We start from the raw sequence: 12,325 nt of genomic DNA, 5'->3' as shown, positions 1-12,325 counted from the left end.
CTGGAGAGGGCCCCGATGGACCCTTGGCTGTGGTCGCTGTCCGCCCCCCAGGGCCCAGACCTAGAGCCATTCCTCTGGTCTGCCGTTGGAGGGCCCTGAGCTGCGGCCCTGGGCTCCACGGCCCGCAGGATGCGCTGCTGCAGGTGTCTCATCTGCTGCCTCAGCAGGTGGAGCTGTCCTCTCACCCGAGGGCCCCCCTTCCTGCCGCCGCCCCGGTTCCCGGCGGGGCCTGCCTCCAGGGGGTCTTGCTGCATTGGAAGGCTCTGCTTCCTCTTCCGCCCCTGGGCCTTCTCTGGGCGGCTAGGGCTGTCCCCAGTGGGGGCCCTGCCTGGCCCCAGAGAGGTTGGGGAGAGGAACATGCCTTGGACGATGGTCTCTACTCTGGCCCTCTTTGCCTGGATGTGCTCATCCCCAAAGCAGTCAGGGTCGGAGAAGCTGGAGCTGGGGACCTGACTCCAGGCAAAGGGGGAGCATCTGCTCTGCTCTCTGGGGGACAGGCTTCTTCCACCTTCCATACAAGGTTCTGTCGGATACTGGGCTGGTCCCAAAAGCAAGCTGGAGTTTGGATCCATCTCTTGGCTCCACAGATGCCGTAGTCAGGGTTCCGCAAGACAGTTCCTCCTCTGGAGGCTCTCAGCTGGACATGCACCTCCAGGGAGCTGGGGATTTCTCCTCTCCACTTAGAGGAAGGATTCAGACTCTGGGATTCCAGGCGCTCACCCACCACCTGGGCACTCTGAAAATAGAGATGAGAGAAAACAGGACCTGTGACTTTGAGTGGTTCCTTTCAAACTTGACCAGCAGACGAATCAGCTTGAATCTTGTTAAAATGTAGATTCTGAGTCAGCAGGTCTGGTGTGGGGCAGCGATTGAATCTGTATCCCCAGCCAGCTCCCAGGTGATGCTGCTGGTCCTGACCACAGTTTGAAGACATTCCCAAGAACAGGCCTCCCGAGAGAAAGTTCTTGTCCTGCCAGGACATAACAATAAAATAATCCATAATAATGATTGTGGCAGCCAGTTGCATAACCAGCATTGTGCCAATAACTTTACACCCATTACCTGATGTAATTCTCTTAACAGCTCCGTGGGAATGCTGGCACTCCTATTTTACAGATAAAGGAAACAGGCTCAGAGGAATTAAGAAGTTACCTCCCTAAGGTCATATAGTTAGTGTCAGACTGGAGTCAGAATAAGATTTATCTTGATTTAGAATGACTTTCTGCAATAGAATCACCCTGGGCACTTGTTAAAAATAGCAGATCCAGTAGGTCGGCCAGTCCTGTTTAACCAGAAGTCCTTGGTGCTGTGTTAGGGCACCTGCCTTTGAAACAAGCAAACTGAAGTCTGAGAACGTGCTGTTTGACCACTATGCAGTCCTGCTCCCGGAAGAGTTGGATCATGATCTTTCAATGTTCTCACCGCTGCTTTTTAAGCATCTACTGTACATCAAGACTTCTTCTGGATGCTTGGAGAGTCTGTGGTGAATAAAGCAGCATAGTCTTGCTCTCATAGAGCAGGACATATAGCAGGGGAAGAGAGAATAAATAAGTACATTTTCAGGTCATGATAACTTCTATGAAGAAAAAAGACAATAAGGGACTGGGATGAAGGTATAGGAGAATGAGGGAGCAATGTTAGAAAAGGCTGCATAAAGCTGTTTTATTCCCATGAATATCAAAGTACACTGCATTTGAACCAGGAGGTAATTCAGGTAGCAGGTATAAGGCACTTCAAGTTTATGAAACATTCATATGTGTAGTCATTACGTCTCGCACCAACCTTGACAGTTGGTGTAATTCTCCCATTTTGTTGATGAGGAAACTGAGGCTCATCAAGGTTAAGAATGGCTCTCGGTTACTAAGATTCCAGTCTTCTAATGCAAACACACTTCAGGTCCTTCCTCAAAGAAGACCTGCATAAGAGACTGACTTCTCTGCCTGTTAAGCAGATTCATCCTTTCTTAGAAAATTTAAATGAATTTCTTTTTTCTCTACAGATTTCCACTCTTGATTGCTTCTCTAGTACAAATGCTGGTGGGAGAGACTTTGCTTTCTTCCCATTTTCCTCTTGAAGCTTGCTTGGAATTCTCTGCTTCAGGAAATCCCAGATCTTCTGCAGCTAATGGATTCTAGTTGGAGACTTGACCACAGCTTCCACCTGGAGCTGGCTGGCAGCTGGCAGACACACAACACAAGCTCTCTGAGGGCAACTTCATGCCAGCACTAGAGTGAAGGGTAGGAGGAAATGGCAACTGCATGCCATTTTGAGGGAAATGCCACTGAAAGAAGGCTAGGATCTCAGGTCAATTAGAAGAGTCTGGTTTTGAATAAGTAAAACATTTGTAAATTACTAAAAATAAAAATCAATGACTTGCCAAATTAATATAAATGAAAGAATTTGCTATTGCCAAGTTTTACCAATAGTTTGGATAGTTTACTGCCTCTTGGAGAGAGAAACATTTAACTTCCTGTGATCATGGCAATGAATATACACTATTTGTATAATATGAAAAAATTATTTTAAAATCATATCATCTAATAAGCATAACTGGATCATTGCATATACATTAGCTGCTTTCTAACCAATAATGATCACTACACTGGCACAATTGATATTTTAACTTAGAGGGACTAAATAACAATAGTACAAACCATGTATATTTTCAGTTAAAATATACATGGTATATTTCCTGGTAGCTCAGCTGGTAAAGAATCTGCCTGCAATGCAGGAGACCCTGGTTTGATTCCTCGGTTGGGAAGATCCCCTGGAGAAGGGATGGGCTACCTACTCCAGTATTCTTGGGCTTCCCTGGTGGTTCAAACGGTAAAGAATCTGTGCGCAATGCAAGAGACCTGGCTTCAATCCCTGGGTTGGGAAGATCCCCTGGAGGAGGGCATGGCAATCCACTCCAGTATTCTTGCCTAGAGAATCCCCATGGACAGAGGAGCCTGGTGGGCTACAGTCCACGTGGTCGCAGAGTTGGACATGACTCTTTCTTCCCATTTTCCTCTTGAAGCTTGCTTGGAATTCTCTGCTCTGCTCAAGAGTGGAATTCTCTGCTCAAGAGTGGAAAGAGTTGGAAGCCCCTCACAGCTTCCAAACAGAAGAAGGGTTTGGTTAATAGTTATTCTTAGTGACCATTTCCTAAACTCAACATTTTCAAACCCAGACTCTATGGCTGCCCTCTGCCTTACCTCTCTGCCACCTATCTTCTTGTTCAGTCCAGAAGCTGGAGAGCCCCTTTGACCCCTGCCCATCTTCTTATCCTCAACATGTGGCCACTATGGCTGGTAAATTTTGGGAAAAAAATGACTCTGAACTGCATTCTGCCATATTGTTCCCATTATGTTTTCCTGACTCCGCATCTCATAATTTTTCACCTGGGCAATTCTAATACCTCATGACTGGTCCCCATCCTCTAGCCTCTTCTCACTCTGGTCCTTTTTCTACATTCATTCATTTATCCATTCAAGAAATATGGGCTGAGTAGTGACAACCAAGAAAATCCTCTGCCCAAGTGGAGCAAACAATCATGCAAATGGAGACAGATGTAATAACTTAGTAAGGAATGGAAGGCCAATATACAGGGCCTTGTTGATAACTGTGAAAATATTGGCCTTCACTCTGAAGGCCAGTAAACGAGGACCCAATGGAAGGCTATGTGCAAAGGTGACCTGACTTAGTTTTAAAAGGCTCGTTCTTTACTGGGTGAGTAATAAACTAGGGGTGGCAAGCAAGGGTTGAAAGGAGAGATGGCTTAGGAGGCTCTGGTGATCATCTAGATGATAATAATTCAGATGAGATGGCTTGCACCAGGGTGACAGCAACAGAAGCGGGAAGTGGTGTCAGATCCTGGATATATGTCAAAGTTGAAACCAGTGAGGTTTACTATTGATAACAGATTGGATGTGAGGCCCAAGAGAAAAAGAAGCATCACTGATGATGGCTCCAAAGTGTTCGGCCTGGAAGGATGGAGTTGCATGAACTGAGACGGGGAGGGCTACAGAAGAAGCAGACTTGGGGAGGAATATCAGGAGCCCAGTTTTGAAAGTGATAAATGTGAAATAATGATCAGACATCTCAACGAGGATGCTGAGAAAGGAGTTGGATAACTAGGCCTTGGGCTCAATGGGGAGATCTGGGCTAGAAATATACAATTGAGAGTTGCTGGTAAATAGATGGATGTTCTCATCAAGAAGTGAATGTAGACAGAGAGGAGCAGGGGGCTGAAGTCTGAGTCCTGGGACTTAATAGCATGAAGAGGCGGGGCAAGAGGGGACCCAAACAGGAAACACAAAGAGCAATCAGTGAAGCAGGAAGAAGTTTAGTCTAGTCTGGTCCAGGGGTGTGTGAGGTCCTGAGAGCCCAGTGAAGGAAGTGTTTCTAGGAGACCGGAGAGGTCAAGTCACATAAGGATTGTGAATTGACCGTTCAAGTTAGTAATTCTAGATGTTACTCAGAGTCACTTGGGGTGTTTATCAGAGCAGTTTTGGTGGAGTGGAGGGCAGGGGAAGCCTGGTTGGACTGAATTTTAAGGAGAGGACAAGAAGAGGAATTGGTGACGTTGACTGTGACAACTTTTTCAAGGTGTTTTGTAAGGAAGAGAGAAATGGGAAAGTAGCTGGAAAGAGAAGTGGGGTCAGAGAGGGTTTCTCAAAGGAACCCTCCCACGCCATTGGTGGGAATGGAAATTGGCACAGCCACTGTGGAAAACAGCAGGGAGGTTCCTAAAAATAGTTACCGTATGATCCAGCAATCCCACTCCTGGGCCTATATCAGCAGAAAACTCTAACTCAAAAAGATACATGCAGGGAATTCCCTCCAGTGGTTAGGGCTCCAAGCTTCCACTGCAGGGGGCACAGATCCCATCCTTGAGTGGGGAACTAAGATCCTGCTTGCTGTGTGGAAAAAAAGATACATGCACCCCTCCCCCCACGTCTGTATTACTTACAGTAGCCAAGACATGGAAGCAACCTAAATGTCTATCAACAGATGAATGAATAAAGAGTATGTGGTCCATACATACAATGGAATACAATGAATAAAGAGTATGTGGTCCATACATACAATGGAATACTACTCAGCCATACAAGAGAATGAAATAATGCCATTTTCAACAACATGGATGGGCCTGGAGATGATCATACTAAGGGAAGTAAGTCAGAGAAAGACAAATATATGGTATCACTTATAAGTGAAATCTAAAAAAACGATACAAATGAACTTTTTTACGAAACAGAAATAGACTCACAGACATAGAAAGCAAATTTATGGTTACCAAAGGGGAGATGGAGGGAGGGATAAATTCGGAGTTTGGGAGTAACATATACACACTACTACATACAAAGCAAGTGAGAAACAACAAGGATTTACTACATAGTGTAGGGAACTGTATTCAATATCTTGTAATAACCTATAATGCAAAAGAAGCTGAAAAGGAATAGTCTATACGTATAACTGTACATCAGAAACTAAGACCACATTGTAAATTAATTATACTCCAATAAAAATTAAATTTAAAAAAAGATACTTTCTTGGGATAGGAGGTATCACAGGATGTTTGTAGGCTAATAGCAATGATGTAGTAGACAGATAATGTTTGTTAATATAGGCAAGAGGGGGAGAATTTCTGGAGCTTTGTCTTTGGGTAGGAAGGAGGGGGTGTGATGTGGTGCAGACGAGGAAGGCTGACTTCAGGGAGGAGAACCCTCAGTTCATTGGTGGTAGCATGAGAAAGGCAGGTACGTGGGCAGTGCTGGCAGGTGGGTAGATGCGGTGATGGGAGCTCGGTGGGGGAAGTCCCTTTTGACGGTTTCAGTTTCCTCAGCAACATCGTCATTGACATTAATTTTCTAAAATGTAGGTCTGCTTATGCCCCTCCATGGAATCAAAGCCTTTGCTAGCTTCCTATTTACGGTAAGGTGCAGCTGTCTTGGCTCCTGGTAACCACGGTCTTACTCTATCTCCTCTGGAGCCCCTACCCTCAACCGTTACCTGTGTTGTACTCTCCTGGGCTGTGTTTCCTGAGCTCACCGAACTGCTTCATGCTCCAGATCTTCACACCTGCTGCTCCCTCCACCTGGGAGGCCCTTCTGCTTTCTCACCTGATGAGCCTCTACTCCTCTTTTAAAACCGAACTGAAACGCCTGCTCCTTTCTGAAGCAGTCAGCGTGTCTCCCCCGCACTTCACGCTCTGAGTTCTCCAAGTCGTGCCTGCTCACCAATTGTCACCAAACAGGTTTGTGCTCACATATTCTCTCAGCACTTTATTTGGACTGACTTTTGTCTCCTCATTAGAGGTGCGGTATTTCAGATCCCTCCAACGCCAAGCGCAGAGCCTTGTGCATGAAACAAAACCAACACAGCCAGACCGAGAGACAGAAACAGACAGACAGAAGAGCATAGAGCCACCAACTGCCAAATCTCCCTTGTGGGTTACTGAAGGTATTGTTTCTGGTGTTCGGTGTAGTCCACGTGCCCTGGACGGCACAACCACCAGAGTAAAGGACAGGACTCAGTCTATCTGATGAAGCAAAGATCAGCAAGAATGTTTTGATGTCAGAAACTGGAAGTCCAGCCAGACACTGCCGTGGCCGGTTGCCCAGAGACGGCCACGCCCATCTCTGTAGGACAGCCATGGAAACTCTGCATCCGGGCAGCCAAGAAACAGGAAACCTCTAATGCTGGGCCAGCCTGCTGCCCCAGCCTGCTGCCCCAGTCCCGGATCTGGGTGTGGCTTGAAGCAGCGATGCTGTCTGTTTGAAAATTAACTAGCAGCACTCTCACACTCACCGATAGAAGTGACCATTGTCACAGCCCTTTAAAAATAGGTTTACTGCTTTTCTTGAAAAGTGAAAGTCATGAAAGTAATACAGGATCATTTTACTTCCCAAATACAGAAATGTGTTAATAGGAGAAGAAAGACGCTTATAATGCTGCCTCCCAGAAAAAAAAAAAAAATCACAGCCAACATATTGATGTTCATCATTTTTTCTGAAATTTTTCTCTGTGTATAAAGCTCCATAATTTTCATAATTCTATTTATTTAAAAAATAAAATGGAATCATAAATACATAGTTCTGTAGCTTTCCATTGTTCCTTTTTTGTGTCAAAGAATATTAATCTACAGCAACATTGTAAAAGCCAATAGTAGTCCATTGTATGGATGGACCATAACTTATTTGGTAAATTCTCTTTCTGTGTGTATATGCTTAGTTGCTCAGTCCTGTCCAACTCTTTGCAATCCCATGGACAGTAGCCCACCAGGCTTCTCTGCCCCTTTCTAGGGACAGTTAGGTTCCTTCCTCTGTTTTCATTGTTATAGCTGTAGAGAGGAGTTGAAAGCATGGACCCTGGAGTCTGCTTGGATTTTTTTTTTTTTTTAACTTTTTGCTGGTTGACTTTCCACTTGGTGTCAGGCACAGAGTTATGGGGTGTCAGGAAGGTTCTTGTGTGGCTTGAATAGTAAAGAAGGAGATCCTCTTAACTTCCTTTTTGGCATTCTGCTGTTTTGATATTAAAGAATGGAGCTGCTTCTGCTGGCTACTGCCTGTGAAGTCTTGAGGTGGGGAGCTGGGGGAAGGGGAGGGGTGGGGCAGGGCTCTTAGTGCCTAGAGCCTTGGAAGGAAGCCTGGTGGCTGGAGGTGGCCACTCTGGACGGGGGCCTGGCATTGGTTTTGTTGGGCTGGCCAACAGGCTGCTGCTTCCTCATGGTTTTCCAAGCCAGGTCACGGGTGACCATGCAGTTGGACGCTGGGGGACTGAGGACTTCAACACTGTGGCCATGAATAGGGGTGTGGACTTCTTGAAAAAGAATGTGGCCCATCAGTGCCCGAGTTGACCTTGAGGGGACTGGGTGGTAGGGGCTGGTGTCCCCAGGGTACTGGGCACCTCTGCAAAAGTTGTTACTGAAAGTGAAACCCAGGGAGCCCTTGTGGTCATGGGTGGCCACCAGCCGAGCTGCTGGAGCGGCTGGCTGCCTTGCTCTTGCTTGTGGGCTGGTGGGAACCTCGACAGAAACCCATGGTCACAGCTGGCAGGGATGAGGGCACTTGATGATGGAGCTCATTTGCAGAGGAGACCACGAGTGGCCACTCCGTGACCCAGACATAGGGCTGCCTGCCCAGATTGAATCCCTAGAGCCACTTACTAGCTTTGGGACCTCTTGGTCCTCAGCCTTCCTCTCACTAAACCAGGAATAACCATAGTGTGCACTGTTATCATAGGGCTGTTGTAAGGATCCAATGAGTTAATGTATGTCGTGGATTTAGAACAGTTCCTGGTACATAGTCAGTTGCTGATGTGTTAGCTATTTTTATTATTATTATTGAGATGGTATTGAGATGAACACTCCTATCTATATCCTTGGAAACATATTATTTTCTTATGTTACATTTCTGGAAGTGGAAATTCTGGGTCAAAAACTAGGTATATGTTAAACTTTCATACTTGTCATCCACCTGCTCTCCAGAAATGTACCAACTGATTGGAAGTAAAGATGAGGGTCTGAAGGAGAATTTTTAATTTTAACTGTATATTTCTGTATTAATTGAAGTTTCATCAGAAGGTACTCATGCATTACTTGTACATATACTTTTAAATAGTTTGCTCTCTTACCAACATATCTTTAAAAGAACACATATGATCTCATCCTCACCAACACTGAGCATGTCAGTTCTTTGTCAGTGTCAGCCTTTTAAATCTTTGCCAACATGATAGGTGAAAATGTTATCTCATAATTTGTATCTCTTGCTCATTTTTCATATATTTGGGGAGAAATAGTTATGTTGCATATATTATGAAACTTAAACATGTTTATGCCATTTGGGTCAATGACTCTACATCTAAGAAGTAAAATCAAGACATTATTAAAAAAATAAAATATATTTTTTAAAATTAAAAAAAGAAAATTGATGTGATACCCACAGATTTATGTAACAATGATTACCTTATTATTATTTATAAGACTAGAGAATGGTTAAATAAATTATAAAGTATGGTATCATCTATGTGATGCTATGTCATGCAGTCATTTAAAAAATCATGTTTGAGAAGAGTTTGTAGGATATTATTTTATAATAAATAGGGGGAGAGAAAAATCACATTAAAAATACAAAGAAAAAAAGCATGAGAAGGAAATATATTAAATTGTTAGCAATACTTCTTTGGGGGTGATGGAACTTTAGGTAATTTTTTTCTCAATTTCTTTTTTTTTTAACTTTTCTGTATTTTCCATATTTTTAATGAGTATGTTCTCACTCTCGTAATTTAAAAAAGGATCCCTTGCCTTGAATAATTAAAAACTTGCATTTATAGGGGATGCTGTGAATATTTAGGGGCAGAGAATATATAGGAAATCTCCGTACTTTCTGGTTAATTTGCCAGGAACCTAACTGCTCTAAAAAGTAGGATCTATTAAAACAAACAAACAAAAGAGGCATTTTTCTTTCCCAGACATACATTTCTGGGCACCAGACAGGAAAAGCCCCACTGGAGAAGCAAATTCAGCCACAAACACAAGCACAGAACTCAGGCCTCATAAGATCACTGCAAAGTTATATAGGATCTTATAACTAGAAAGGGTGAAATGCGGGCGAGGTTGAATTTCAAGTAAATAACAGACATAAGAAAGAAGCTCTGTGTCATTTCTTTTCAGTTGAAGTGTTTGAGGTCATGGGCACCAGCTGAAAAGTCAGTGTCTGGGGTATTCTCAATTACACAGATCACCTCCTGACCTGAGAACCTTTCTCCCTGTGAGTTTGTGCCCTTCCGTGGAATCGCTCTCGAGATCTCCCAAAAGCTCTTCCCCAAGAGGACAAAGGGGAAGAGCTGCCCACAAGGTGGGCTAGGGTGAGACCAGCAGCTCACAGGCTATGTCTCTCCTTCTGTGATGTGTCCACACTTGGCGGAACAGCAAACACTTCTTACAGACTCCAGCAGGGCCACTGAGAACCAGTCAATAAAACAAGGTTGGCCATGGGGAGTCCTTAGATAAGAGGCACCATGTGAAGCCCAAGAGACACTGACTCATTCTCATCCCTGTGACTGATGCTCAGCCCAAGGTTTAGACGAGGTTTATTGTTACTTCCTTGATAATGTTCCTGCCAAGTTTGGGTTGGGAAAATGTAGTGTTTGTCTTTGCAGGATTTTGTTCATTCACTTCCTAGACTCAGTTGGATTTCGACTGGACCAGCCTAGTAGATCACTGCCCCAAGATGGTTGGAGAAATATGGAAGGAAGTGCCTTATCCTGAAACAGCCTCTCCTGAGCAGATTATCATGAGATCTAAGGGCCCACCACCAGTGCTTCATAGTAACGATCACTTAATCACACGTTTATATACAAATGCATTTTCGCCTGACCTATGGTATTTCTGAACAGCTTTCCATCCAAGTCCTTAGCAGGCTCAGCAAGCTTTAGCTGCCACCTAAGACCTGTGCTAGGTGGTATATCTCAAGGACATACAGCGTTTTTGTATTCTACTAAGGTGTTTTCACACATGACCTCACCTCTCTTCATCTTCTTGGGGCCCCCTGCGTTAGTCTCCTGTGGCTGTGGGCAGGAGCAGAGGCGCCCGTTCATCTCCGGTCCAGCCCTGAGTAGCTCTCCCTGCTGCACTGGCCGATAGTGGAAATGGTGAGAGGAGGTCAGACTGACGGCCCAGTAGGCACAGCCCTGACCATTGACAGACTGAGATATAATCACTTCAGAAGCCCTGGTGGTCCGTGTGACTAGTGCTCATGAATTATGGAGTCATCTACTGGTGCTGGATTCACCAGCTCTCATGCAAGTTAACTTTGCCTCTTTCCTTAGTTTCTTTGTCTGTGAAATGGCGTTGATAACAATGCCATTTCCTAGGGGTTTTGCAGATGTTAACACATGCCCAGTGCCTGAACTTACACTCTCTAGCACTGATCATAGGTGTTTCTTAAATTGAAGCTTCCTTTCCCCCTAGGGCAGGTCTGGGAGGCCCCATAGTCTTAGCACTTTAGCACTGGAATGGGCTTAGGGATGCCCTGGCACAGTGTTTCCAGACTTTTAGATTTCAATCATTAATAAAGTAATAATTAAAAAAAGGATCAGCCTGAGAGTTGCTGACACTTTATTTGCAGGTAAGGGCACAAAAAATAAGTGTACAAAGACTGAAATCTACTCTCATTTTATTTCATAAAAAAAGAATCTTAACCACCCTGTTTTAAAAAAAGAGGACTGGCATAATATCCAGCTTCATTAAAACACACACACACACACACACACACAACTCTTTACATTGTATTTTCTGAAAATCAGTAAAAACATCACTGACGATCCGTGATTGTCAAGCCAGGCCTTTGCTTTATGGATGAGGCCACTGAAGCCCAGAGAGGTGGCATGACATGCCCAAGGTTACACAGTGGCTGCCATGTGTCAGTGCTGTCTAGAACGACACAGCTCAGCGGGAGAGTCCCTTTCTTGTGGCTGAGATGGGTGCGCTGAGCTGACGGTCAGTAGGTCTGGGCTCCACTCCCAGCCATTTGCCCTCAAGCCACATTTTCTGCCTTGTCTGCTTCTCTAAAATAGGGATGGTCATCACTCCCTCACTCAAGACTGTCTGAGAATCTAATGAAAGAAGTGCTTCAAACCTGCTTGAAGGGACTTTCCTGGTGGTCCAGTGGTTAAGACTTCACTTTCTAATGCAGGGTGTGTGGGTTCGATCCATGGTTGGGAAGCTGAGATCCCACATGCCTCGGGGCCAAAAAACCAAACCATAAAGAAGAAGAAATGTCTTAACAAACTCTAGACTTCCACATCAACAAATCTTAAAAAAATGAAAAAACAAACCCGCTTGGAGATGCATTCCAGGGTATTAGAGAATGAGGTATTAGGAGTGAAAAGTTTCAGGGTCTGTGATTTGCTTAAAAGTGTTTCAGCCAACAAAAGGAGATGAAGCAAATACGGCAACATGTGAACAATGATTAATCTAGGTGAAGGGTGTATAGATGGGTATAGTTACCCTTATCTCTACACTTTTCTGAATACTTGAAATTTTTCATAGCAAGCATTCCATAGTCATCCAAAAAAGTACTTGAGCAACGTAAACAGAAGAGAGGGTGTTACTCACGGAGAAGATGCCCTCGGGGAGGTCCAGTCCTAGGCTCTTCAGCCAGGTGGGGTTCACCATCCAAGGAGCTGCAGCAGCCCACCCTTTACCAGCCTTGGGCACAGAGCCATGGTCAGGAAGTGATTTTGGTTTCCCTGCTTCCTCCCCAGGCAGGCCAGGTGCCTGTGGCTGGGTGAGGGAAGCCTCCCACCTCTTCTCAGGGCAAGGCACTATCTGACAGAC

At 44.8% G+C, this 12,325-nt stretch overlaps 1 protein-coding gene across 1 annotated transcript in view; it reads right to left on the bottom strand.

The window, feature by feature from the left end:
* Positions 1-12,325, bottom strand: part of PROX2 (prospero homeobox 2) — a 34,554-nt gene that overhangs the window by 11,428 nt on the left and 10,801 nt on the right. Inside the window, exon 2 of the mRNA XM_010855739.1 lies at positions 22-736. Coding sequence (XP_010854041.1) covers positions 22-572 — 551 coding nt within the window. The 5' untranslated portion in view covers positions 573-736. The remainder of the gene's footprint in view (positions 1-21; positions 737-12,325) is intronic.

Source organism: Bison bison, unplaced genomic scaffold (genome assembly GCF_000754665.1).
Source record: "Bison bison bison isolate TAMUID 2011002044 unplaced genomic scaffold, Bison_UMD1.0 scf7180017864368, whole genome shotgun sequence".
NCBI classification, from domain to species: Eukaryota; Metazoa; Chordata; class Mammalia; order Artiodactyla; family Bovidae; genus Bison; species Bison bison.
The sequence above is the reverse complement of the archived record's forward strand: the minus strand, read 5'-3'. Positions and strand labels throughout refer to the sequence as shown.